General features: G+C 37.6%; 1 protein-coding gene across 8 annotated transcripts in view; it reads right to left on the bottom strand.

Moving 5' to 3' along the window:
* USP34 (ubiquitin specific peptidase 34) overlaps positions 1-25,853 on the bottom strand; it is a 140,726-nt gene that overhangs the window by 113,861 nt on the left and 1,012 nt on the right. For 6 of the 8 annotated variants that reach the window (XM_072857477.1, XM_072857483.1, XM_072857482.1 and 3 more), the window contains exons 2-4: positions 7,414-7,501; positions 3,582-4,002; positions 3,267-3,308 (exon numbers count right to left, since the gene is read on the bottom strand). In XM_072857477.1, the coding sequence (XP_072713578.1) occupies positions 3,267-3,308; positions 3,582-4,002; positions 7,414-7,501 (551 nt within the window). The remainder of the gene's footprint in view (positions 1-3,266; positions 3,309-3,581; positions 4,003-7,413; positions 7,502-25,853) is intronic. The other 2 variants (XM_072857481.1, XM_072857484.1) reach the window with 1 other exon arrangement.

Here is a 25,853-nt window from a genome sequence, read left to right as displayed (position 1 = left end):
TTCTGAGGCGGTGCAAAGTTCAGGAGTGCACTTTCCATCGTTGCTTCTTTCTCTACAGGATTTTAAGAGCCTCCATTTTCTAGATCCCCCCCCCCCCCCCCCCGAAGTGTCCATTCTAGGTATTACACTTGCTGCACAGAGTAAATATGAAGAGAAGAATAGGGCATACAGTTTTAAACTATCCTGTATGCAAGACCTCTTAAAAGATATCCCATGCATCCAAAAAAACAAAACAAAAAAATTAACTAACGCCAAAGTATCAACATTTCTCAAAAACACAACCAACCACATTTATAAAAATATTTTGAGTTAATTTTGTGTAGGATGAAAAACAGATGCAAAGACCTCTCTCTCTCGGCACCAAAGATATTGGTAGATTTCAACAGAAGTCAATGGTGTGTTTCCAGATGTTATATTTACAGATTTTTTTCAGTATTTATGTCCTGAAGTGGGCTGACCTCTAACTGACTGCAACTAATTGTGCTGTTTTCAAAATCCAAACTTAGTAGAAAGACATTTTTCATTAGGCTTCTCATCAACTTAAGAAAAGTTGAGACAAACATTCTGTGTATACAGACTCATATTCATTCTACACAGGTCAAGGCTATATACTTGTCAATGAGCTTGATTTACTTCCACATGATGTAGTTTCACTGTCCTCGTATACAGAATAGTTCTGTGACATTTCTGCCCCCTGCGAGGCCACTTGTTCAAGGTAGCTCCTGTTGTCAAGATTGGGCTTCCGTGGTCTTCACTCTCTCACTTTAGAAATGTTGTAAATGCGTAAGGGACAAAAATAATTCGAAGCCCATGTCATTTAAGGACAAAGTCTATACGATCATAAACGGGCACATATCCTTTTATCTTGCTTTGTTGTTCATTTTCATCTAACTTTGCAAACTAGGGAAAACCTGGTACTTTCATATGAATGATTTTCTTCTTCACTAGACGGTCAAGTGTAAAATGGCTTGGCCAGCACCTGATAAGAGGATTAAACTTCAAGACTTGCCTTCTGTCTGCTGTCATTAAAAACAAAGATCTTGGAGGTGTATGCAGAGCAAAAGCTAACAGTAATGCTAACTGCTAATCATTACCAGAAGGTAATAATACCATGTGAAAGCCTTACATTGGAAAATTTTAAATTACAGCCTAATCAGTCATTTCTAGGCAAAGTGAAACTTTACTGGACGTGATGACTCAATGAAATTGTGGAAATTCACCTCAAGAATCTGGAACAAAGAATTTCTGAAGTCAGCGAGAGTGGAGATGGGAGTCTGTTTTGCATCACAAAATTTCCCTTTTTCCAGGGCAAAAGAAATGTTTAGAGGGAGAGGAAGAGCTACGCAAGCTTCTCCCAACAAATTCTTGGCAGATTTGGTCTGTTCAGGAATTTTTTTAGCTTACAAGTATAGATGATAGACTTAAAACAGGAATTTTTATTTTAGGATCCCTTGAGGACTGAGTCCAAGCCTGATCTAAAACAAAAAGTGCTCCCATTACTGGGACTAATAACTTGTCCCAATTGAACTAAGACATGCTCTAGACTGAAATCCAAAAGTAAATTGTAAACCCCAGTAAATGAGTTACTCATGGTAGCAGAAAGTTTTGACATTGAAATAGCTAACTTTACTACTTTAGAATAACAGAACCCTAATGCTTCCTAAATATAGGAAATCTCAGTTTGTGAGAAAAATGATTGATGCTAGGACCTTTTAAATGCAAACAAACAAAAAAAAATCTCCCCCCAAAAAGGAAAAAGGCACACCACAAACATGGCAGGCTAGCATACCTCAGTAATCCATACCTGGAAACGCAAAAAGTCTAGCAGAAAAGTAAAAAACTTTTCCCTCACTTGTCTGTACCTCAGGAAAGTGTTTTTCATTCTCAGCTTCCCTTTCAGTTCTGTTTTTATGATAGCTAATGCATGTATTCAAGAATTTAAATGATATATAATAGTATGATATGTGTGATATGTACTAGTATGTCTAGAGTGATAGCCAGTCACAGTAAAGCAATCTACAGCATCTCTGTGTCCAAATCACTTTATGGCTGCACATCAAGTGAAAAAGAAATCCCACCAAGCACTTTGAGATTTTCTTTTTATCATTTGGAAGTGAAATTGAAAGAGAAGAAAAAAAAATACATGAAATTGTCATTTAAAAGAAGCAAGTGTGCCTGTACACAGAAAAGCTGTTCCAGAATTGTTCATTCCATATTCCTATGAAGCTAGTTTCAGTAGGCGTCCCACAGGAGTACAAAAGATAAATCACTTTAGTCATTGATTTATTTTTCTTTTTAACTGACAAGATAGATCTACCCTCTACAGTTCCTACTTGCAGAGGCTGAACTACAGATTTATTTATGTACGGTGAAAGTTTAAAAGGCAGGCCAAAATGAATGATGGGGAAACCTGAAAGCCACAAATCCTAACTTTGCCTCATTTTTCTACACACATATATTTGTGAAACAACCTCTGTTAACTTATGCCCATATGTTTTGGAATAAGACAAGAAACCAAAATCCAGCCCACCCAAAAACCCCACTATGTTGCAGGTTTTAACTAGATTTATTGTCAGATATGGCAGCATTCATTCAACAGGAATTGCTTATATCTTGTGATGACTCTAGCATACATAACCAAAAATTATCTATGGCTTGGTATCTTCTCATTTGGGACTTACGTTTAAAAAGCAAACTTTAAAAGCAAACTTAACCACTCAGAGCTCCAACAGAACTCCCAAATCTCTCCAAATAAAAAATAAAGACTGGGTTAACTGTAGTTTAATTCTCCACTTTTACTTTCTCAAAAGTTTGTTGGATAGAAGCTTTCTTCATATAGCTAAATATACATCTTCTTTGCATACAAATATCGTAAAAGAACTGTTTATTTGGTATTAGACTACCACAAGTTGGATCAAAAGCCAGCCTTTCCAAGAACTATATTGTTTCAACTAGGAAATGCTAACCACATCATATTTATTTCAGAAACTGTGAATTAAACATTGCAGGATTTTTGAAAATTTTTTTGTTTGGTGGTTTTTTCCAGAAGAAAATATGGAAAGTGTGAACGGTAGCCATAACAAATATCACAGAGAAAAATCAGCACCGTAGAACAAAGCTACTTGTGTAGAGCTCAGTTATTCCAGTCCATTAAACAGCTGTTCTAACAAGTAAGTTTGGTCTTGCACAAAGTTTAGTTTATGAAGCTTTGCTTCTAGAACCATAGATTGTAATGAAAAGAAATTAGTAAACTATTAATGGGTTACCTTCTGGAAGAAAGGCTTCGCTATAGTCCCCTTTTTGCCTTCCTGTTATTTAAACAGTACAATAATTCAGTGTACAGTTCCATCCAACACTTATCAATATATTACCTATAACAATTAAGCATATTTTAAAGAAAGTGTAAGAGTACGTGTCATTTAAAAAGTTTCTCTGACAAGTTCTACTGAAGTCAACAGGAGAGCTGAATTTGCCCATCCTGTGTGAAAGCAACTATCACCAAACACTCACAGTCTACTCATTAATGAGAACAAATAACCTTTCACAAAATAATTAAATATACACATAAAGATAAGATATACCTCTATTGTGGGATGAGTATTATGCTTATAAGCAGTGTACAGAGGAAACTGAATCTGAAAGATTTTTGCCACACACAGCAACAACTTTTCCTTCTCATCAGTGCTCCATAAGCTAAAAGCATCAGTGTTTTTTGTAGACTCCTCCTCTGTCAGGATACAAGTTCTTGCAGAATCTAATTTTTTCTCTATAGATTTTTGCCGTTCTCCATTTTCTTCTTCATGAGACTGTCTTTCTACATTCAGGGGCTCATCAGCATGATTACTCTGATCTTGCCATGTTGAATCTATATTAATAGTGCAATGTTTACAGAGCTGGTCCCGCAGAGCTTGAACTTGGGCAATCACTAAGTTAATAAGCGCACATACTACTTGGTTAAAGATCTCCAAATGTTTATACTCCTTGAAACAGCACAGACATTGTCTGTAAGAAAACAGAAAAAATAAAAATAAGAATTACTGAAATAGCTAAAATCAGAACAGGTAACTGACCAAAAGGACTCTTCACATTAAAACATTTTAAACAACAAAATATTTGACAGACCCATAAAAGTAAGGAAATCCAAATGAAACAGACTCTACCCAGCAGCAAGTGGGAGTCACAAAGCCTCCCTTAAACCCTGTGAACATCCCATTATTTCCAAATGCTCAGCAAAACTGTGAAGTCCCTGTTACCGCTTAGCAGCTGCCACTGTGAATAAAATATACAAAAGAAATCTTAGGGGCAAGTTCACCATACTACTAAAGAAGCAGTGTTCTTCAGTATGTTCCTGAATCCGTTTCCTCGTCTGGTTTTCTCCACTGATATTTATTGCAATAAACCACTGGACACACTTGTCAGCTGTGTGAGAACTAATTCTTGATATTTTTAAATCAACAGGGCTGCAAAATAATTTTATTTTTAATTAAGTATTTAAGCTCACTTCCTTTATCTGTATTTAGATGGAAACCCCATGCACACTGATACCCTCTACCCGTATAGGAAAAAGCAGTATCAAGTATCTTCATTACTTTCTTCACGATGTAGTCTCAGAGATTATTCCTCTGAATATCTACTGATACACTGTAAACTGAAAAGAACAAGGGGGAAAACTGTACGCCATCCCTTTAGCAATATAGTAAGAAAAATCAATCAAATCATCAAGTTTGAAAACTAATATAGCTCTAGTTGTGGGCAAGGATAACTATAGACGTCAAAGAGATTCTAGGTGCATAAACCCCAAGGAGATAGATACCCTATTGTCTGGGAACATTTGCTTCTTCCGTACAGACAAGCAATCTCCTCATTCTGAGCAAAAGGTGGAGGATATTCCCCTAAAAGGATCTAAACCTGGAGAATGTAGAGAAGCAAGCAAGCAATAAGCAAGGGTGCTTCAACGAAGACTAAAATTAAAGGCTACATGCTCGTAACGCAATCTTTGAGACGGACTCAGCTCTTTCTCACTCAAACTCTACTAAACAATGTAATGGCTACATAAACTGGTAGCTGTCTTGCAGTAGAGACCTTTCTCCTGTTACATGGAGAACAACGGACTCCAATCCATGACTAGAGTTCTCAGATACTAAAATACTACAAAAATTACACATACCATTTCTGAAAAATTAGCAGGCAAAAGACAGGGCAAGAAGTTGTCAATAAGAAGTGATTAAAAAAAACCTTCTGCAAAGCACAGCATTTAATTAGAAACTGGGCTTAATAAATTGTAATTTGTAAAAAAAAAAAAAAAAAGACAGATAACTCAGATCTATGAGAGGTAGAGGGTGTTGCCTCTCTTGAGGGAATACAAACATGCCCTTGAGCTACAGCTCTTAAAAGCATATACATTCTGAATAGAGGTTGTTTTTTTTTCAGTGGGTTAGACAAAGGTAACATTCAGTATTCCCCAATTCCAGCACAGACACAGTGATGGAAGCATCTAAAACCATTTGTTCTGTCTCTGCAGGAAGAAAATTCCTTTTAATACTGTGTAAGGGGAGTGTCTTCACCCATTTGAAAAAACAGACTCTGTGATTTACTTGTAAATGTATTTTCATATTAACAAATTACAACAACGAATTGCAGGCAAAACCAAGTGTATCCTCAAGCATTTATCCTTGGGGAAAACTATGTACAATAGGTCCATCACTTATGCCTACAAATTACTACCCCACTTGGCTGTAACAAATTTTTCTCAATAATAATGAAAACAAAGTCTGGTGAATACTTCTCACATATCTGTATTTGAATGCCAACCGATATTGGAGAATTCTCTATGGGGCAAAGGCACATTTTTCAAGATAGAGGTATGTGCAAAACCTCTAAATCTTCATGTATCTGAATGCGTTCACAGGAAGAGCTCCACCAAAAATTAAAGATCTATGAAAAAATGAGTATGCTACAAATATGACTTCTTTGAACACAACAATTTCCAGAAGAAAACTGAAATGGAAACACTACACGCAGATGGAAGATAAAGGTATTCTTCAGGCTAAGCTGTCAACTGATCTTCTGAAGGAAAGCAGATTTAAACTACAGGTAACAAAACAAAAAGTAGCTCTTAAGGAAGGCCTCAAGCACAAAACAACAAGCAGAACTCTCAAAATCCCATTTGTCAGAGTAGAAACGGGACATGAAATTAAAATGTAAAGTAAAACTCCCTCCTGTGGCCTCTTCACTAGACTCTGCTTGGAATAGGTTAAGGATTGTTTTCCATACTCTTTTATAGCATGAAACCATACATATGGAAGGTAAAAGGAAACTAGAAGAAAATAAAGAGTTAAATGTTATCCAGTCTTTCTTTTTTTCTTCAGGTTGGATTTGTCATGCTATAGCTGCTGAACAGAACAAAACTCTAAACAGATGATGACCTGGAAAACGATTAGATTGCAATTGTTCTCAGACAACTTGGCATCTAGGGCCTGTCAAGAAACGACAGGATTCTGGTTTCTGTTGCTGCTGTTTATTTTGATTTAAAATTCCTTCTCTGTGTCTAACAGCATATTGCAGAAGACAATTAATTTGCTTTGAGTGCCTTCTTTGGGCAGAATGAGGAAGAAGAGGATTCCGCTTTCGCAGGTTTCCAAAATATGACATTCCTTTTTTTCTTTTGGAGTCTTCTAAATACCAGAATAACGTTTTCCAATTTATTCTCTATGCTTTTCCCAATATTTCTTACGATTCAGTTTGGTCTTGTAACCACTGCTGAGCACTGAATTCCAAACATCCTTGCTGTAGATTCTTTCTAAAAACTAATATCCATATAATTCCTTGTACTGGAAAAATAAGTAGCTGTGAGGTAAGCAGAACAGCCGATACAACTACTGTAAAAAACCAACAACAGTAATTTAAATAATAGATTAAAAGGAATAATCTAGTTGATTTAAAACAACCATGTGCAAAGGATTATCTTTATCAGTTTAGTAGCTATGGGCTGCCATTGTTCATCGTCTTGACTCACGGTATTAGGACACTGAGAAAAACTTAACATGATGGTCCCACTCAGAGTGATCTTTTCTTAAATTCTTCTTACCCTACCCTGCCCCCACAGGGGAAGGTCAGAAAAATTTCATGTGAAAGCAGCAACACACGTGATTTGTCATTGCAATATAGCTGTTTATTGCTACACAATTATGACAGCATCCAGAAGGCCAGATTCAAAATATGCTTTGCCCAAAATGCACTGGGTAGCATGTTTATTTTTATTTAATAAGTAGTAAAATGTCCTTTACTCTCCAAGTATCACTTAGCTACACATTAATAACTTGCCCATTCTCATTCACTCTACTGTATTTTTTTTAAGGGAAACCTGCTGTTGAGATCCAGTATCATCAACACTCAAACTCATTCCAAAGTTACCTCTGTGTCCAGGAATTGATGTAAGCAAATATCTTGAGGGCATGTTCCTTTCTGAGCTGCAACCCATCAGCACCTTCAATGTCTGATACTAAAGAAAACAAAAACATAAACATATTAGTAGCCAAAAAACCCCCATGCAATTGCTCTATTTTTATTAGAAATTATCTTTGAGAGCATGAAAAATAAAAAAATATATTTTGTAAAAATAAACACCAGTAATCAAGTTACAGTAACTTTATGTGAAAGGTTTTTCAGCATGAAGATGCGTAGTTTCGAAAGAAATCATCTTTTCATATTGGAAACTGAAGTCCTCAACTAAATCTACTTTTTGCTTCCGTAAACAGAGATAAGGTTTAGCTGCAACTAATTTGAAAACAGAAACTGCATAGTATTCTCAAATACTGCTGTGAAAAATCAGTGATTGAGAACAGCCCCTTCTTCTAATCCTCTTCTTAGGAAATACTCTGCATAAGCGTCACTGGAAACTACCGATTGATGTGCACTTTCAAATATGAACCTTCTTCAACAGTTTTACTCATTAACCAGTTTGGGGTTTGGGGTTTTTTTTCCAGATTTTAAAAGTCTGCATTTTGAGATGACCATGAGACCTTAACTTCCTTTTCCTGATCAGATAAAGATGGGGGGGGGAGCAAACAAACCCCCACCACAACAAAACTATCAAGATAAGAACTATGTGCAGTGTATGTATAAAGTTATTTCAGACTAGCTAAGTTTATGATTATTATTTTCAAATACAGACATGTCTATACTGACATTTAACCATAATGAATCACTACTTGGCAAAATGGTAAACATTTACCACCTTTATTACAGCCAGAAACCAGAACAGTTATGTACTGAATTCAAAACCCAAGTTATTTCAATGAGGTATTATAAAATGTCCCACTTTCATCTAAAAAATGCTCCTACACTCTAATAAGTCAAACATCAGTAGTAGCCCACATCTCCACTTATGCATCAACCAAATATATCAGGGCACTGGATTCTGTCTACTGGCCCCATTCCTTTCTCCAACAACGCACAATTCTCATTTCCTCCTTGTTCTAAATTTCCATACGCTTCTACAATTATCTACTTGCTATACAAATTGAGAATTCTCGTCAGTGCTCCTCTTAAGTTGACCATTTAATTTACAACAAAAATAAGTATTCATTTCCACATTTCACATGAAATTTAAAGTATTACATGCTCACAAAGCTACTTCACAAGCAAGCTTTGTGCGAAAGGGTCTCTAACAGAAGCAAGCTCTTCAGAATCCCTACCTCAACTTCTTTTCCAACCTGAGGTTGCGAGGTCCTATGTGATCTATCAATATAGGTTTGCAAAAATTACAGCTAATGAAAGTCTGCTGGCACAGATCAGAAAGTAAAGTTCGCAAGAATACCGCTTCAGAGAATAATCACACAAAACAAATACCTATGACTTCTTTGAAATAAGGACATTACATATGTACATACATACATATTTTCATCTATATGCACACAAATAGAAAAATACGCAAAAAGCAGTCTCTCAATAGGATACCATTAAACTTTAAAAATCACTTTTCTGTCTCTCTCCTAGAAGGCTTTAACGATCCCTACATAACACTAGACAAAGTACAAAATTGAGAAGCAGACTAAAAGACAGGTATCACTTGATACTACTTTTTATTTTAAACACCACGAATTACCGTGCCACTTGACTTTAAGGCCAAAGCACAGCGCTGAAGAAACCAACAACTCTGTCAAACAATTTAGGTCAAGCTTACCACAAAAGACAGATGCTTAACTAGAGACAGCATCTAAAAAAAGACTTGCCCAGCACAAAAGGTTCATAAAACCTTTGTTTTCTGAATTTTGTGAGCATTGTTTCATTAAGAGGAATTCCTTCAAACTCGACACAAAATCTGTTGACAATAATTTAGTAGCAACGAACCTAATTCTAACTTGTAAGATCTCACATATACATTTACACATTTATAAAATTTCCCTCATCCCCACATCACCCTACTTAAAAAACACACACTCCAAAAAGTAGGACGGTAACTCCTAACTTCCAGAGCAGCCTTTTCACTGCAATAGTTTGAAATGCTCCCAAATTTCCCTCTATGAGATTAAGAAAAACCTGAAGAACTGAAAGTTAAGTAAACTGGTCCCTTAAAAGGTACAATTGCCACATAAAGTATACAGAACGCAGAAGTTCGGGAAATACCCCTTATGCCCCAGGTCAAAAAAATAGGGAGGTGTACGCACTAGTTGCCTGTTATTTTTCCTGCTTATGCATTCTGTAACTCCCACGTAGACCAATTTCAACTGGTCTTATTTACTAATCATTGCTAATTAATATAGTGGCTACATACATGATTTCCCTTCTGTTTTCTGTACCTAGAAAAAAAAATATTGGTTTTGTTCCTGAAAATACTCAGGAAGCTCAAGACAGGAGCAACCACACTGAGGCTGCAGTTTTCCACTGAGTTGATCTAAGTCTGTGCCGCTGCCAAAAAGGGTAGCGACACATCTGGCAGGGCTTCTCCTACTGGACCTTAATTGAAGCGCTCTCTTTTGCTCCCGAGCAGAAATGATGTTTTTCAGCTCAGCTAATTTATGTCCTCACAACCAACATTTAAATCTTAGGCTTTCAAGTTCCTGGCTTATTCTGAACATCAACTTTGTAGATACTCTTGATTTACAGCACCTCTCTTTAGGGACACATGCAGCTTGAAGTACAGCAACAATTGGTCACGAAGCCTTTCTAATATTTTTTGAATTGGAAAACGTACAGACAGAAAAGCAATAGGAACAACTGCACTCATCATCATTCCTGTGCATTTGTTGATTTTAGTCAGTTCTGTAAGGACTCCCTTGCTGCATATGATTTCACTTCCAATTGACAATGTGTCTCTCTCCTTTCAAACTAGTTTTCTTCTACCTTGAATGCGCTAGTAGTTAAAACAGACTCATTCACTTGTAAATAAAGCCCATCCTTTTATTCTCTCCCATACTCAAGCATCCTGCACGCCTTGGATCCTCCTTAATCTGCTGCCTCCCCAGCCTCCCACACTTCCAGTGTTTCAAACCCAGCAGTAACAATCTGTCAAACTTTTTCAAAAACTTTTACTGTGACAAGGCTCCTTTTGCAAATTGATTTGGTGGATAAAACTTTCCCCTCGTTTCATACCCTCTGGATGCGCTAAGGCATGCTCACGTGCTTTGAGAGCATCTGAAGCATGTCAAAGTGGCAGCTTGTGTGCTTTCATCAATAAGAATTGATAATATATGCTACAGAGCTTTACAGCCAGTCATTCTGTGATCTATTAGTATCTCAGCAGTGGCACTCAAATCCCAGGCTCAGCTCCTTCACCCCCCATCTCCAGTGGCTGCTTCTTTCTCCAGGCACTCACAAGCTAGCAATGTTAGAGATGCCTTCCCTAATTTACTCCTGAGCTCTCTGGGCTCAACTTTTTTCTCCTTCCTTAAATTTGCTCTAGCAAATTTTTCTTCTCAGTTAAAGCCCCTTAGACCTTCTCACCCTCCAGTCCTTCCTCTTCCCTCTTACTTTCCATGCACACAAATGTAACCCCGTTCAAGTCCACACTACTAAGAGCATCCATAGCCATGCATTTGAAATACTCCCAACAATCATTAGCACTCTTGCAGGAACCCAAAGAGCCAGACTGGGAACTGAGCAAATCCAATCTAACCAAAACCTACCCACTTTGTTGGCTTCGTAAGCCACCGAATACTCAGGGTGGCAGCTATGTAAGCAGGGGGAGCTGGAAAGGAAAGCGTGAGGAGTGTGAGGCTGAGAGAAGTAAACAGCCTGGTAGTGACTGCAAAGGTAACATTGCCCCACCCCATCTGGAGTAACTTCACCTTAATACTGCTCATCAATAGGCAAGGAAACTGAAGATATGGTTACTATTAGAGTACGGAAAAAACAGAACGGTGAAGGCCTTAAACAGATCCATCCAAGACAGAACTAACCAGCAGAAAGAAGAAAGATTAGTATGTAGGTAAATTCCAGCTAAATATATTCTACAAATATAACGGAGGAAATGGGTGTTTCTGCATACTTGGAATGTCTCATTTCACTGAATCTTTACAACAAGATGGCTTAGAGATCCTTTTGTCACAATAATACCATGTAGGAAAGAGCTGAACTGCTTAACTAACCCAAAGTAATAATTATTAATTGCTTGATTTTTTCTTTTACCATCTTCTAGTGTGTAAGTTTTCAGATGCACTTTAAAAAAAAGTCAGACATACTTAAAATGTAATTTTTTATTCAAGTAGCTGACGAGAAGCCAAAACACACGATGGTCAAAGTAAAAATTTAAACCATTTCAGAAAAAAGAAAATTTCCTTGCTGTTTCCCCAGTCTCCCATTTTACTTGGCTAGCTTTAAATCTTCCACAAAAGGGAAATTTGCTAAACATGTATTATAGTACTAGAAACAACACGATCTCCCAAGCTATGAAAAAAGCCTATTAATAAAGCTACTAAACCAAGAAAATTACAGAAGGTAAGAAAAATACAAATCAACTGCAAAGAAGCAGGCAATATAATTTCAATTGTGAACAAACGAAGCTCAGATCATAAGTGCATTTTTATCAAGAACTTCACAGCTAGAGGAACAGACTGTAATTAGACCTCAAGGACAACTATCATGCTAGACTTGCAAGGAATATCTTATATCCAAAGGTCACTTATCCCACACTAAGTACAAAATCAAATGGCAAGTAAAAATAATAATTTTTTTGAAGTATACTTTCTCTACTTTCAAAAACATAAAATAATAAAAAGTAAATAATAGAAAAGTCTTTAATATACAACTGTAATTTCTACAGATTCAAAACTGTAACGAGGTACAGTTGCATACAGATTCCGCTCCCTCCCCCTCCTCCCCCAAGCCTCATCTGATATCAGCCTCTCATGGGAAAGACGAGATCACTTGCAAAATGGACATTATTCTCAAATTGTTCCCTGATACAGACTAAATAGAGGAAACAAGAGCCATACACTAAACGAAACAGTATTAGGGACAATAATACTAATCTTGAAAGAAATACATACACAATCTTCTGTATAATACCATTGTTCACACAGAGAACCAGCACATTAATTTTTTTATACATATATGCATCGAGACATTCTCTGTTATTTGTAGGGAGTTTCTTTTTGTTTATGGTCAATAGTAAATAAGATGATAGCCAAGAGCTTAGCGTCTCCTGTTCCCTTTCTACTTTCATCTATAAGAATTACTCCTTTTTTATTATAAAGAATTCATGGTTGCCTTAGATTTATTCACCAGAGTTCTTCCAGACCTTTACAAAGCCATCTTTGACAAGTATCTAAAAGGACAGTGTCAACTTGAAGTCCAATGGCGGTAGTTTAACTGTCCAAGCTTTTCTACAACTTTTCAGTGAGAAGAAGAGTCTCCTTTCCACTCCTCAGTCTCCATAAAACAAAAGTGCCCCAGAATACTGACTAGATACACATAATCAACAAGTGCTGAAACACCACTGTAGAATGTACTATCAAATAAAAAAAGGCAAGTTAATTCTTCAGTATTAGAAACATTGTTCAAGTGCCAGGTTAATATAGGAAAAAATCAGATCTGTTACCCAAAATACTGTAGTAATAAAATTCTATAATCATATGGTTAAGATGCTTCTGCGTACCTTTATGATATCTTTATGATACTGAGCTGTGAATGCCCACCCTCATCACACCACTACAGCACAGCATTACGGATGACTACACCCACTTCCATCTCCTAACACACCTCAATTCATTTGAAGTCTAAATTGAACTCTAAATCTCTTATAGTTATAAATGCTCCAACTTGATAAATTTATTTCTTTCTTGCAAATTTCTGATTACAAAGTGTACAGAGATTATAAAGCAAATATTACAGAGACAATGTAATAGCTTAAAGACAGGAATTAGTAACCCTTTTAAAGTCTCATTTCCTTAGAAAAACAAACTGCAATGAAGTTATTGGCCTCTGTCAGACAAACTTTTGAACATAAAGGCAATTTCAACAAATCTGACAAAGGTTTGCAAGTCTAAATAATACTGTCTTCCTAGGAATGGAGATAGAGAAGCTACTCAAAAGAGTAAGGAAAAAGCAGTTACAACCGGTCCCCCAACTATCCCCAAAGTCAGTCATCTGCTGGTTATTCAGCACCTGCATAATTCTTCATAGCCACTGCGAGATCAGAAAGGCCTGAAGAGTTTTAATTCAGTGTTCCAATGCATCGCATAGTTACACTGGAGCAGCACAAACCTTGGTACGTTCATCAGGTAGACAGCACTTGTATGATACAACTTCAGCAGAACAGGGCAAATCAGCTGATCTTCAGTAATTGCTATCTTTATATTATCTCCCTGTTTCCCTGCAGACACCACCAAGCTCTCTCTCTTTGAATCTCATTCTCTTCACTTAACGTATATTTCCCTTTCCATCCTATCTCCCTCATCTTCTTCAGCAAACACCTTTTACTATAATACGCTAAGGCAGTCTGGAGCAAAACAGCAGAAGCTGACTCTGAAAAGCTGTATGAAATTTAAAATTGTCATCTATCAAAAGTGATGCCATCCTAAAGTTTTCAGCATGCTAGGTCACGATTGTTTTGGGTTAAAATGCCCCCTTTGGAATGGCCATAGACATCTACCTAAGCCAACAATCATCCTTATTAAGAGCATCTTATGATTTTCACCTTCCCGAAGAGAACGTGCCACAGCAAGTGCTTCCAAAGAGAACAGTTCCACATGAAATTATTTTAAATGCGGTCAAATCTCAATTATCAGCTGATAATTTACCCAGAACTACCCAGATGAATTACAATCTAAATAAACACAACTGTACTGCTTCATTAGCCAGTTCAGGTCCAGAAGCAGCACCACAACCTTAAGACAAAGCAAAGCCTAAGTTATTACGCTGCGTGAACCCACACTGTTCCCACAGAGTTAGCCACAGTTCAAAGTTCACAAATACTGAATCCAAACAGTACTATCTAGCAGCAGGAATTTGATCTGGACTAGATGGGAGTGTGAAATACCCAATTCAGGTTGGGTTATGCCAATGGCAGGAGAAAAAGCAGCATCGCATCCACCATGGAGTGACATGGATACAGAAAAGTGTAAGACTACCATCAAAAATGTAAGGAGCAGAATGAGCTTGCATCAGTTAAATACTGTGTAATGCAGGTATGGCTTTTTTGATCAAACATTGGTACGAAATGGTCTAAGATCAGCTTGTGGATGATGTGGCTGTGAATGGAATAAAAAAAAAGAGCCAACCCGTACATCGCTCTGGCTTCGCTGGCCCAAGATGACCCACCAGGAGTCTCAGCATTGTCCTTTTCAACCCCCCAGCTTCTGAAAGGACTCACTGACGCCAGCACTGCACAACAGGAACGCACAAAGTCTGCTCAAGACCGGTGTGATGTCCAGGCCTGTTGCATTTCCATGGAAGCCTGAGTGAGGGGAGCAGCAGCCTGGTGGTACAGCATGGGTGAGTCTGGGTCCAGGAGGGTTTATCAGCTCCGGTTCAACATTAGTCATGTCAGATGGAAGGCATCTATGAAAAGATCTATGGTACCTTTGCACTGTACCTCCTAATGCTTCTGTTATCTTGGGATTTTCAGCAGCAAAGATGTTGCAGCCCTCCCTCTCCAGGGAAAGGCAAGTTACACATTACTAAGGAAAAAACCTATAAAGCAATTTCAAAGTGTTTGTGCCACTTGCTGGAGTTAAAAAAAAAAATAGTAGTCTTATTTCAGAGTCCTATTTTAGCTCAGTATTGTAAACTGTCTTTGACTCCAAGATAAGATGTTACAATTCTGGGAAGACTGTGTTTTCATCTTCAATGTAAAGTTGTTATAGATCCTCTTTTAATTAAAAAAACCCAGCTCGATTTAAGTAGTATTCCCATACAATCAGGCCTGCTTGACATCACCAAAACGTATACTAGCTACGGAGAGTCAGGCTGCTCATCATAATATTTTGACAATGGCCACTACAAGTTTAAGGAATCAATTCAGGATTGGACAAGCACTGCATAAAACCAGAATTTCCTAGCATATCATTAATTACTCCAAGGGAAATTTCAAAGCTAGGGCTGACACTGTCAATGCCAAAACTACTGCTCTGATAAAGGACTGCTTACCTGCAGTTTAAAATAGAGTACTTACTTGCACTCTGTCCTTTCAATAACATATTAACTTTGAAAATAATATATCACTACCTGAATGACTCTGGTTTTGAACAATTTTTCTTTAAATACTCCAGCTCTGAACTTTTTTAAAATACTACTTTAAGGTGAAAACATAGAACTCAAAATTTATCAAACTTTTTTGTAAGTAGAACAAAGATTTAATTGCATGAACAAGGTTCCAAAAGCTAAAGAGGTCTTCTATTAGTCTTAATTAAAAGTAGCAAGGAATGCAAAAATTAAAATATGTACTCCAGGAAGCATTCTATTTTCAAGAGAGAACCTTGCAAATTAGTTCAGCCGTACTACTTGACACACTATGAATCAGTTACAGAAAACAGCAGCAGCTTTTCCCCCACAGCCTGAAAGAAAAGGCCAGAGCCCACGACTGAGCCACCATAGCCACTAAGAAGCAACAGCTTACCAGCAGATTTATAACAAAAGCACCTAATGACTGGCTTTAGGGACAAAATCTGTGAGAGGCAAATATGATTAATTAATTTCTTAACAAGTATATTTGAGCCTGCTTCAACAAGGAGCTAAGACAGATAAACAGGCAATGGGTCATTATACTAAATGGAGCTTCAGGCGCCTTGTTGAAAGCCCAAGAGCAGCTTGCTGAGCGTTTCAACTCCAAGGCATTATTTGTTTTCATCAACACAGACGCAAGCAACCCTGATTCAAAAAGGAGAATAAAATATTGAGAAAGGATAGGCAAGCAGCAAAGTTGCATTCTCTCTCATCTTTCAAACATCTGCTCAAATTTTGCACTCACTTTTGCTAATCTGTATTTAATAATTCACTGAAACACATGCTGTATTCAGTAATTTACTGGCTAATGCATCATTATACAAATTTTTTTCTGAAAGTTAGTAGACTGAAAGAACTAAGAGATGGCTGAAGGCAATGTCTATGGTCTATACAAGTATCTCCAAGACTGCAGTTAGGTTTCAAGACAAGCATCCCCCCCAAACAGAAAACGTATTTACAGATGTCATTTTTATATAAACAAATATTTTGCAAGTCACATATCAGCAAGTGCACACAGGTCAGCATTTGTATCAATGGCTAAACACAATGCACAAAGCCAACTCACTTTGGAAAGATTCAAACTGGCACTGCGGTTAAGACTTACTTAGCTTCCAAGATAGTGATTGAAAATTGATCTCAAATCTGATCAACTTGATCAGACTGTATCTACATTAAATATTACATCAGCAGACAAAGCATCAAGACTTATGACTTGAAATGCTTTGTGGTAAAAGTTTAATTTCAAAGATTAAGAAAAAAAGTAGCTCAGAGAAAAAAAAAATACTAGTTCAACCATAAGGAAACTAGCAACAGTGTATTCTTAACTGTGAAAGAAGTCACAGACTGGCCAATGCAGCGAAGAACTTACTGCATTGGCCATCCTTAAACCAAGCAAAACAACTTACTTTTATTGAGCTTTGAGCTCGCATTCCCCAGTGCTATCCTATACTAGTTCCAAGAAGGAAAAAGAAAGTTGTTCACACTCTTGTATCAACTGATGACCGCTAGCCTAGAACGTAATTCCACCACACCCCTCCTGTCTGAAACACCAGGCGACTGAAAAGGGTGGCATAAGCTCTACTATGTAAGCTTACAGACAGACCGTTTCCCAAATTCCCCAGTAGATTTTGATATTCTGGCCCTTCTACAGCTCTTTTGGAATTGTCCTCCCTTGCAAACATGCCATTATCTATTTCCAGCACTGTTCATAGCTTCTACAAACAGAAAGAGTGTAGAAGTGAAAGCACTGTCAGTTTTGTTGATGCCCAGAATGAAAACTGATCACTAGATTTGCAAAATGCAGAGACTACCAGCAGAAGACGACTCTGAAAAATACCAGTTTTTCAGTTCACACCCCCCCCCACATTCACTTAAAAATAATTTCACTAATGGTGAAAACTAAGGTGTTTGTATTGTAACTTAAATTAGGAAGAATTTAACAGTTACGTGTCACAGATTAATACGCGGGCAACTGACCGCTTCCTGAAAATGAAATTAAGCTCCCATTAAAAGTTATCAAATCCCCCCAAGATGAGTTGAGAAGCACAGGAGAGAGATAAGGACAACGAACGTTGCACAACACAGCATAAAGCACACGCACTAATACCATGCAGTTTGTACAGTTCGTGTACCCATGATTTCTTACAGAGGAACACGTAAGATGCTAACAGACTACCTTCTCAAGAAAAATCCACTTGCAGCTTAATAAGCGGGACTTCTACTCTTGTAAGTGTAGAGAAATACTTCACATTTTAAGGGCACTAGTTTTACACAAAATAAGAAATTAAAAGTGATGCACTTCTGTAGATGGAAGAAAAAAAAAAAAAAAAACACCCCACAACACACAGACCCAACTTTTTCAAGGCTTACAAAAAGCTCCAGTGCTTCAGCTGTTCTTCATGAACCTGCCAAAAAGCAACTACAAGAAATCATCCTTGCCTGCTCGTTAGGTATGCTCACAGCAGGTATGGAAGTAGCACATTCTCAGCTATTAAGGAATCTATACAGTACTTAAGAGCACTGTATATAGTAAGCCTTTTGGCTAACATATTTAAGACCACAGTGCCCTGCTTTGCTCTAGTTTTCATCCTAAACTTTTCCCTGCTTCTGTACACAACTACATAGATTAAAAACTCTCAAGTGGAAGCCAATTCATAAAATGGTGCAACAAATTGGAGGCTTCTTCAATCTAGTGTGAAAAGAGGCAAAAAAATCTTTGCCGCTCACTTCCTAGACAGGACCCAACAATCTGCATGGATGCTGATCTAGAAATCATGCCTCAATTGTCATGTATTTTTGATGTCTTATTTACAGACCTTCTACACATTAGCTAAATAAAGGTCAACGCTCAATGGTGCTTTTTCCACAAGGACTTTTTCTGACACATTTCAACTTCTTCAACCAGTTGTTCCAGCACTCAGTCTCCTAGAGGAGTTCTACACATACACATACAAGTATGTATAGATAAACAGGGCAATTATTTCCTCTTCTAATATTATCTGAAAATAGCTGACACGTATTTGCACCAAATTTCCTCAAGAAGTTCACCTTTCACCATAAAAGCCAGATGTGGAAAAATCCCAGAAGTAAAAGTTTGTAAAACTACACATAAGCTGGATATTTTAACCCAGTGTTAAGAAAAGCACAGAGATCATCACAGTTACACGTCCATCTTTAGCATTTGGATTGCAAATCAATTCACATACAAGGAAAGGAAGAAAGTGAAAAGAATGGCTTCTCACCTCTTCACAGATTAGATTCTAGAAACTGCCCATTTGCTACACAAAACGAAAAAAAGAAATTACCACAACATATGCTTAAGCACCAGAAATTAAATGGCCACAACTATGTTTAATTGCAGCACGCTATCAGTATAAGCAGCATTCCGTAGTCATCACAACCGCTTGCTCCTGAAAATGGTAAGATTATTTTTCAGGTTGTCCCAGCATCCCGACAACTATAAATGCATAGCTTAGCCTGCAAAAATCCTTACTTATTAGCTACCTGAGCTAGTAAAACTAACAGATGAGCTACATTTAAAAAAAAGAAATAAAAAAATAGTACGTACATCATAAAAGCCATTCTATACAGAGAATCTTTCTCTCCCTCACGAAGAAACTCTCTTCTATACAGCAGGAGACTTAACGGGACCTGTTGGAAGCACCGAGACAGCAATGTGGCATTGCCATCATCCACAGGCAACTTCTAATTGTGATATTTCTCATCTTTTCTGAATCAGACCTGAACAGTCATCAAGAGAACACCGGAAAGAAAACAAAAATCAAAACCAAACAAAACACAAACTATTATGGAAGCCTGTTAAAGGAAACAGAGTAATATGAAGACACAGAACCATACAGAAAGCAACACTGAAGAATTAAGCAGGGTGGAGGATAGAGAGAAGAGCAGAAAGAACATATGAGTAAGCAGAACAGAAACTGAGAAATGGAAAAAATCACAAGCACAGAAAAATAACAACTTTGAGAGCTAACAGAAGAGTTGCAACAAAGATGAGGTGCAGGATAGAGTATGAAAATAATCAAGTATTTAGATGAAACTAAATACTCAAAGAAGAAAATACAAGAAATAATAGGATCCAAGTAGTAAACACTGCTTTCCCCTTCCAATCTCTAAAATGCCAAATTGCAGACTGCTCATCACTTGTCCACAGAACATGATTCCAGGAAGCAAGATCTGCTTTTCTGACTCAATGTTACTTGAACACAGGAAGACAGAAGCAAACTGCAGTGACACAGCGAAATCAAAGTAGCAAGGAATTAAAAGCCACGAAGTGAAAAGTTGTTATTAACAACAAAGAAATATATTTTACCGTTTAACATGGAAGAAAAATAAGCAAAAAGGAATTCTACAAATTAAAAGAAAGGGCGAGTCTCATAATCCCCTGAAGCCATGCAAGTCCTTCCATGCAAGACAAAACCGTTGGTCCTCCAAAAGCCAAGGCATCACCTCTGAGTCAGGCAGAGGGAAACAGGGCCAGAGTCTGCTCTCCAAGGTACTGCCCCTTCAACCGCAGCTTGAAACTTCTAGGCCAAACATCCTCTTACCAAGAATGCCCCATTACGCTCCCCATCACCTGAGCGTCTAAGGACAGTTAGAACAGCTAGTCTCTCCCAAGAACGGACACTGACAACATCCAGGACAGCCTAAAACACATCATCCTGGACACGTCTCAGGAATTGCTTGGGACTGCCGTAATTTGAAAACTATCCTTGCAGAGGAAAAGCCATACAGCGCCAAAAGGTATGAAAAAAAATTTAACAGCTATCTTCAAAAAAAAAAAATTCAAATAAAGCAAGGGATGGTTTTCTTTCTTCCTTGATCTTCCTTGAAGTTATTCACATAACTTAAGCAAGAATACAACTGTAGAGTCAGTGTAGGCCCCTTACTAGGAAGGCTGAGAGCATCTGCAGCATAAAATTTGAGAATCTTTTCTATAAATAAAGGAATGAATTAAGGAATTTCCTTAATATTACATGTGGTAACTAATGTAAGGATGTCAGCTTCCATGGCTTTCTTAAGCTTTAAGGATATTGTAGCAAGTACTTATCCAACGTAAGATTTCCCTATACACAAAGGGAAAGATCTCAGTAAATACATGTCAACGGTCCATAACTCACAACAAAACTCAGCAGAATGAGATTTACGTAACTAATCTTCAGCATCAGTGATCAAGCGGCTTGAGCAGCCCGAAAGAACCAGTCTTCAGCAGCCTGAACAGGGAAGAGTTTCAGGACAAAATCATTTCTGATCACATCACATAACACGAACCAAAATCATTGTACAGAACGAAAGCTGAAATACCTTTCTAAAAATAGAAGCCTTTCAGCTATTAAAGTCACAGAGTTTTCCTTCAACTGCTTTACAGTTACAAACAACAAGTTAAAACTACTTTATCTTAGTGTCACCTTCCCTTTTACTTTAAGTCTGGCTACTCATCCCCTTAGAAAGGGTCAAAGACAAAAGTAAACATGAAACAATCACTGAATTTAAATTTTATAAACAATTGAGCTTCTTCTCCTCAACAGAAGACAGTAAAGATTGAGGTTAGTCTAATAAAGTTGGGTAGTTACCCCAATAACTCCTCCATAGAGTCTCTGCTGAGGTTCTGAACACGAAAATATCATGTAAGTGGAAAGAAAGCATGAATCTTTAAAAAAGGGGGAAAAAAAAAAAAACATGCAACAGAGACAACTGTTTTAGTTTTGCACAAGAAGAATAGTTAAACAGTCAAACATAACACTAGATCTGCACAAAACACTAGGGGTAGTCAAATAATCAATACCAAAGCTTACAGGCAACCACTGAACAAGTGACAGCAGCTCTTGTAAACTAAGTGATGTTAATTATGCAATATTTGTAATAATCTTATTATAACGTATACTCAATATCTAAAATAATACATGAATATTCACAGCATAAAATATTCATCCTCTCCAGATCCCAAAGAGCAAAATGAATGCTACAGTGTCTTGAATATTTCAATTTCTTATCTACCTCAAGGTAAACACAGCCTCACTCAACCTCAAAGTCTACTCTTTGTACTTCCTAAATGCCAGAATTACATGACAAGAAGCCAAGTCAAGCACCTTCAGCATCCAAATTCAGGGCTATCCTGAAGCTATACAACTAATAAAACACTCCAGTATCTCAAGTGTTTTATGGACCTGATCATATTGGGAGCAGTTCTGCAGGCCAGCTGACAGTGATAACGGACAGAAAACTATAATATTCGTTTACATCCATCTCTCGCGCTTGAGTACACTGTGTGGGGTTTTTTGTTTTGGTTTAGTTGTTTGGGGTTTTGGTTTTTAGTTTGTTTGTTTTATATTTTATTAAAGGTTTATGAGAAAACATAACAAGAAAAATGGCCTGCAAGCTTGTGTAGTAGAATAATACCGAAAAACCTCTATCCTTCCATGTGAACTGATTTTGTAAGGTTTCAGAGCTGCTAGGAAAAAAAAATTAGACTAAGGAGGCAATCACTGAAGAAAGTGAAGCAGAATGCTGGGAAGAAAACAAACTTAGTTCCCAGAAACCAAAAACTGGGAATAACCTAGGCCTACCAAAGTTACCTAAAACCACGACTGCCGCTGTATAATAAAACCTACTTTTCCGTGTTGTAATTTTTTTTCTTGCTTTTATAAAAACCAAACCAAACAAAAAGAACAAAAACCTAAACCAAAACCATCTACGGAGTTTTAAGTCAACATACATCAACACCAGCTGCAGTCCCAAAGGGAAGCCTCTTCGGCAACTAAGCCCAGTCAGGCTCTCTGGGACATGCCACGGCCAGGACTTCAAGGGCAGCTGGCTCAGGACCAGTCCGAGCACTAGATTTCCACTCTAAGCTAAGAGGAGGCATTCCCAGGCACGCAGTGACAATCTTACAGTCAACAAACACTTATCATGGAGCATCATGTACTCTATACTTTCCAGTGAAGCCTGTGTAAGTGTCCAGTGATGGCATGGTTCTATAGGTAGCTGGAAACTATTACTGTGGCTTCAGGTGTGACACAGCGACCTGCAAAACTGTGGTGTAGAAGACTTGAGGTAGAAAAATCCGTGTTTAATGTTACATTTCTGTGTTTTCTGGCTTACTGTAGGGTTAAGGCTATCTGGATATCTGCACAGTGCCTAGCAAAACAGAACTATCCTGATCAGGGCCTCTGGACAGCACAGTAATGTAAATATTACTAAAGAACAAATGAAACTCAATATAATACCTCCTAGACTGACAAGAACTGGCATCCACAGAAACCAAGGAACGTACAGTGTGTCGATATCAGGGTTCATTTTGGGATACAGAATGCTGTAAATTAACATAAAAGCATATAATGTCCTCCACATATTTTTCCTGTAGAAAGTATGTACATTTAAATGAGCCCCTATAATTAATGCCATGAGAATCTTTCTTAAGTCCTTTGTAAATTAAGTGCTCTTACCTTAAAAAGTAAACAATTGTGTCTCCTTTTTTATTTCCCTTTCTATTTAAGGCTACTGAAAATGTTTATGTTGTGGAAGATTAATTCAGAAATCGGACCAGACTTTATACAGACTTCACTCCTATTAAACCCCTGCCTGGGAAAACATAAGTGATGTTAACGTACCTAGATCACTCAGCGAAAAATTAGACTGTTCACTCCTAGTGAACAACAGATTGTCTTGCAACGCAAGCTGCTTTAAAGCCTGGGCATTTCATAGAGGAATTTATGTTTTACTGAGTTCCCGGATCAAATCATAACTTGAAACTACTACTACTTCTCTGGAAATAACTTCAAGACCAGGGAATTTACTGGGTTTCATACTCAGATCAAGTGCTGAAAATAAAGATGCTGCAAGAGGGGAAAAAAACCCAACAAAACCACCCCCAACTTTGCTGCTTCTATCCATAAAACATTGCCTGCTTCTCATGCTTAAGCACAGCAACAAAGCTTTGTGTTAAATATATATATACACATACATATGGACCTTTGGCCAAAAAATAAGTTTTTCAAACTACAGGTTTCCAGTTCCACAAGATCTCAGACGGCCCTTGCGAGTGCCACAGAAGGAGGCCCATTGACTACCTGTTACAAAATCAGGCCTAAGGACCCAGAGCCTTGTCATGAGCTCTAGTAAGACATAACCCTGGGCCTACACAAAGGTCACTGCTAGACAAAAGCTCCACTCTGCACATTGTTATGGGGTGTGGATTAATATTGTAGCAGTTTACAGTGGGACTAATATGCTTATAATAAAAATAGGCCTGGCTGTTTGCAGAATTGTTAAATGCCATCCTTCTGTCATCCATAAATTGGTAACTTCTTCTGAAGAAAACTGGAGCTTCCCACATGTTCTTTTCAAAACAATACATTAAGAGTTGTTAGTCAATTCACTTTCCAAGTGACCTGTCACACAACTGATACCAAATAATTATTTTGTAAACATTAGGGTAAACCAAGACAAAGGGCAGTATGTGTTCGGTGTAAAAATGTTTAGTTTAGCAAGAAATTTCTAAAACAAACTAGATTAAGTTTCCTGGCCCCCTTTCAAAACACTGTTTCAGTAGTTTCAGTGAAGAGGCGATCCCAAATGCTCAGCGGGCAGAAAAGGAAAACTGCTGGCAGTCTCTGGCTCACACATTTTGGGCATGACCTCATTCTTTACTACCACTTTTCATTTTTGCTGCAGTGTTTTAAAAACCAAGGCTTGACATTATTTTTGTACGTTACCTTTAATTATTACTTAAGAAATGCAAAGAACACAACTTGAAGTTATAAAAGAAAGTATACCTCCCTTACGACTCATTCTTATACAGTGAGAAGGTAGGTGGCACACAGTGCACCATCATATATGCCTTCGTACCCAAACACACACACAAAAGACTTATGTTTATTTAAAGTATGCTCGTTTCTCCAAATAGAAGGCCAAACCTAATGTTATCCGACCCACATTTTTGGAAGTTAACTATATAGCACTAGTAGTGCATAATTTCCCTAATAAATTTGACTTTAAAAGCCAAATTTCCTTTTCATAAATAGCAGGTTTATATCTCAAAATATACAGAAGCATTAAATTATACATACCCTAGTTATATACTAAAAAAAGTGTTAAAGTTATTTCAGATATTCCGTATAAAGCAATATCTAGCTGCCTAAATCCCAATCACCTTAAAATAGTTCTAAAAATACATTCATACTGGAACTTCAGAGATTGCTTGAAATACCAAATTCAACATTAGATCTTTTTTCTATTTGATCATACCAATCTTGATCAAGTTTAAAAAGTGATTATTTATCAATCTATCGAAACCAAGCAAAGTCATCTCTTCCAACAAACAGTTGTCATCAGTATACCATTGATGGTTTAGTCTTATTTTGAACCTACTGTTTAAATAAGCGTTCAGTCTGTAATACCAACATATTCCCCACCTCTCCAGTTGAGAAAGATAAGATATGCATGCTAAATTAAGTAAACATGACAACAATTGTTCAAAACAAGATATTGGAATTACAAGCTCAGGCAAACTTGGCAAACAATTTTAACGACCCAACAGTTCTCTGATGTTAACCTTTTAATCTGATGTATTCCAGCCTCTGGGCTCTCCTGAACATTAGTTTTACACATACATTTTTACTTTTCAAATAAAACACCGGCCATCATTGAATATTGTATTTCCCCAGCAAGAAAGAGGCCAACATACAACTATCATAGTATCTACTCATGTATCTTAGGAACGGACAGACACCGCATGCAATTGGGCCTCACAAGAGTTAAGAAAAAGAAAACTCTACCCAAAGCCTATTCTAGGAAGCATCCTGTGGCTTCACTGTATTGGAACATGATTCGCCTCTAAGCAGACAGCAGTGTGCAACCAGGAAAAATGTTTAAGATTTGAGATAGCTAAACTTCCCGCTAATCACAAACTTCAACCGATAAGTTCGTTAAATTCCCCAGCATCTCTACAAATCATGTTTTTTAGTCTTTGTTCACAAAGCAGCGCACGGAGACAAGCCTCTGAGAAGCTGGGAAGGTACCCTGCCTGCCACGGAGAACTGAGAGCAGGTTCCAAGGGATACACGAGGCCTGCTGCATAGGGGTAAAGGGGATTGCGTGCCCAAAATGCAATCGGATTTCAGCGGTGCCGGGAGGAATACCTGCTGTTTTAACCCTCCGACCCTCCCGGCTGT

Source organism: Ciconia boyciana, chromosome 3, assembly GCF_034638445.1.
Source record: "Ciconia boyciana chromosome 3, ASM3463844v1, whole genome shotgun sequence".
Lineage (NCBI taxonomy): Eukaryota > Metazoa > Chordata > Aves > Ciconiiformes > Ciconiidae > Ciconia > Ciconia boyciana.
This window is presented reverse-complemented; position numbering and strand designations above follow the sequence as displayed.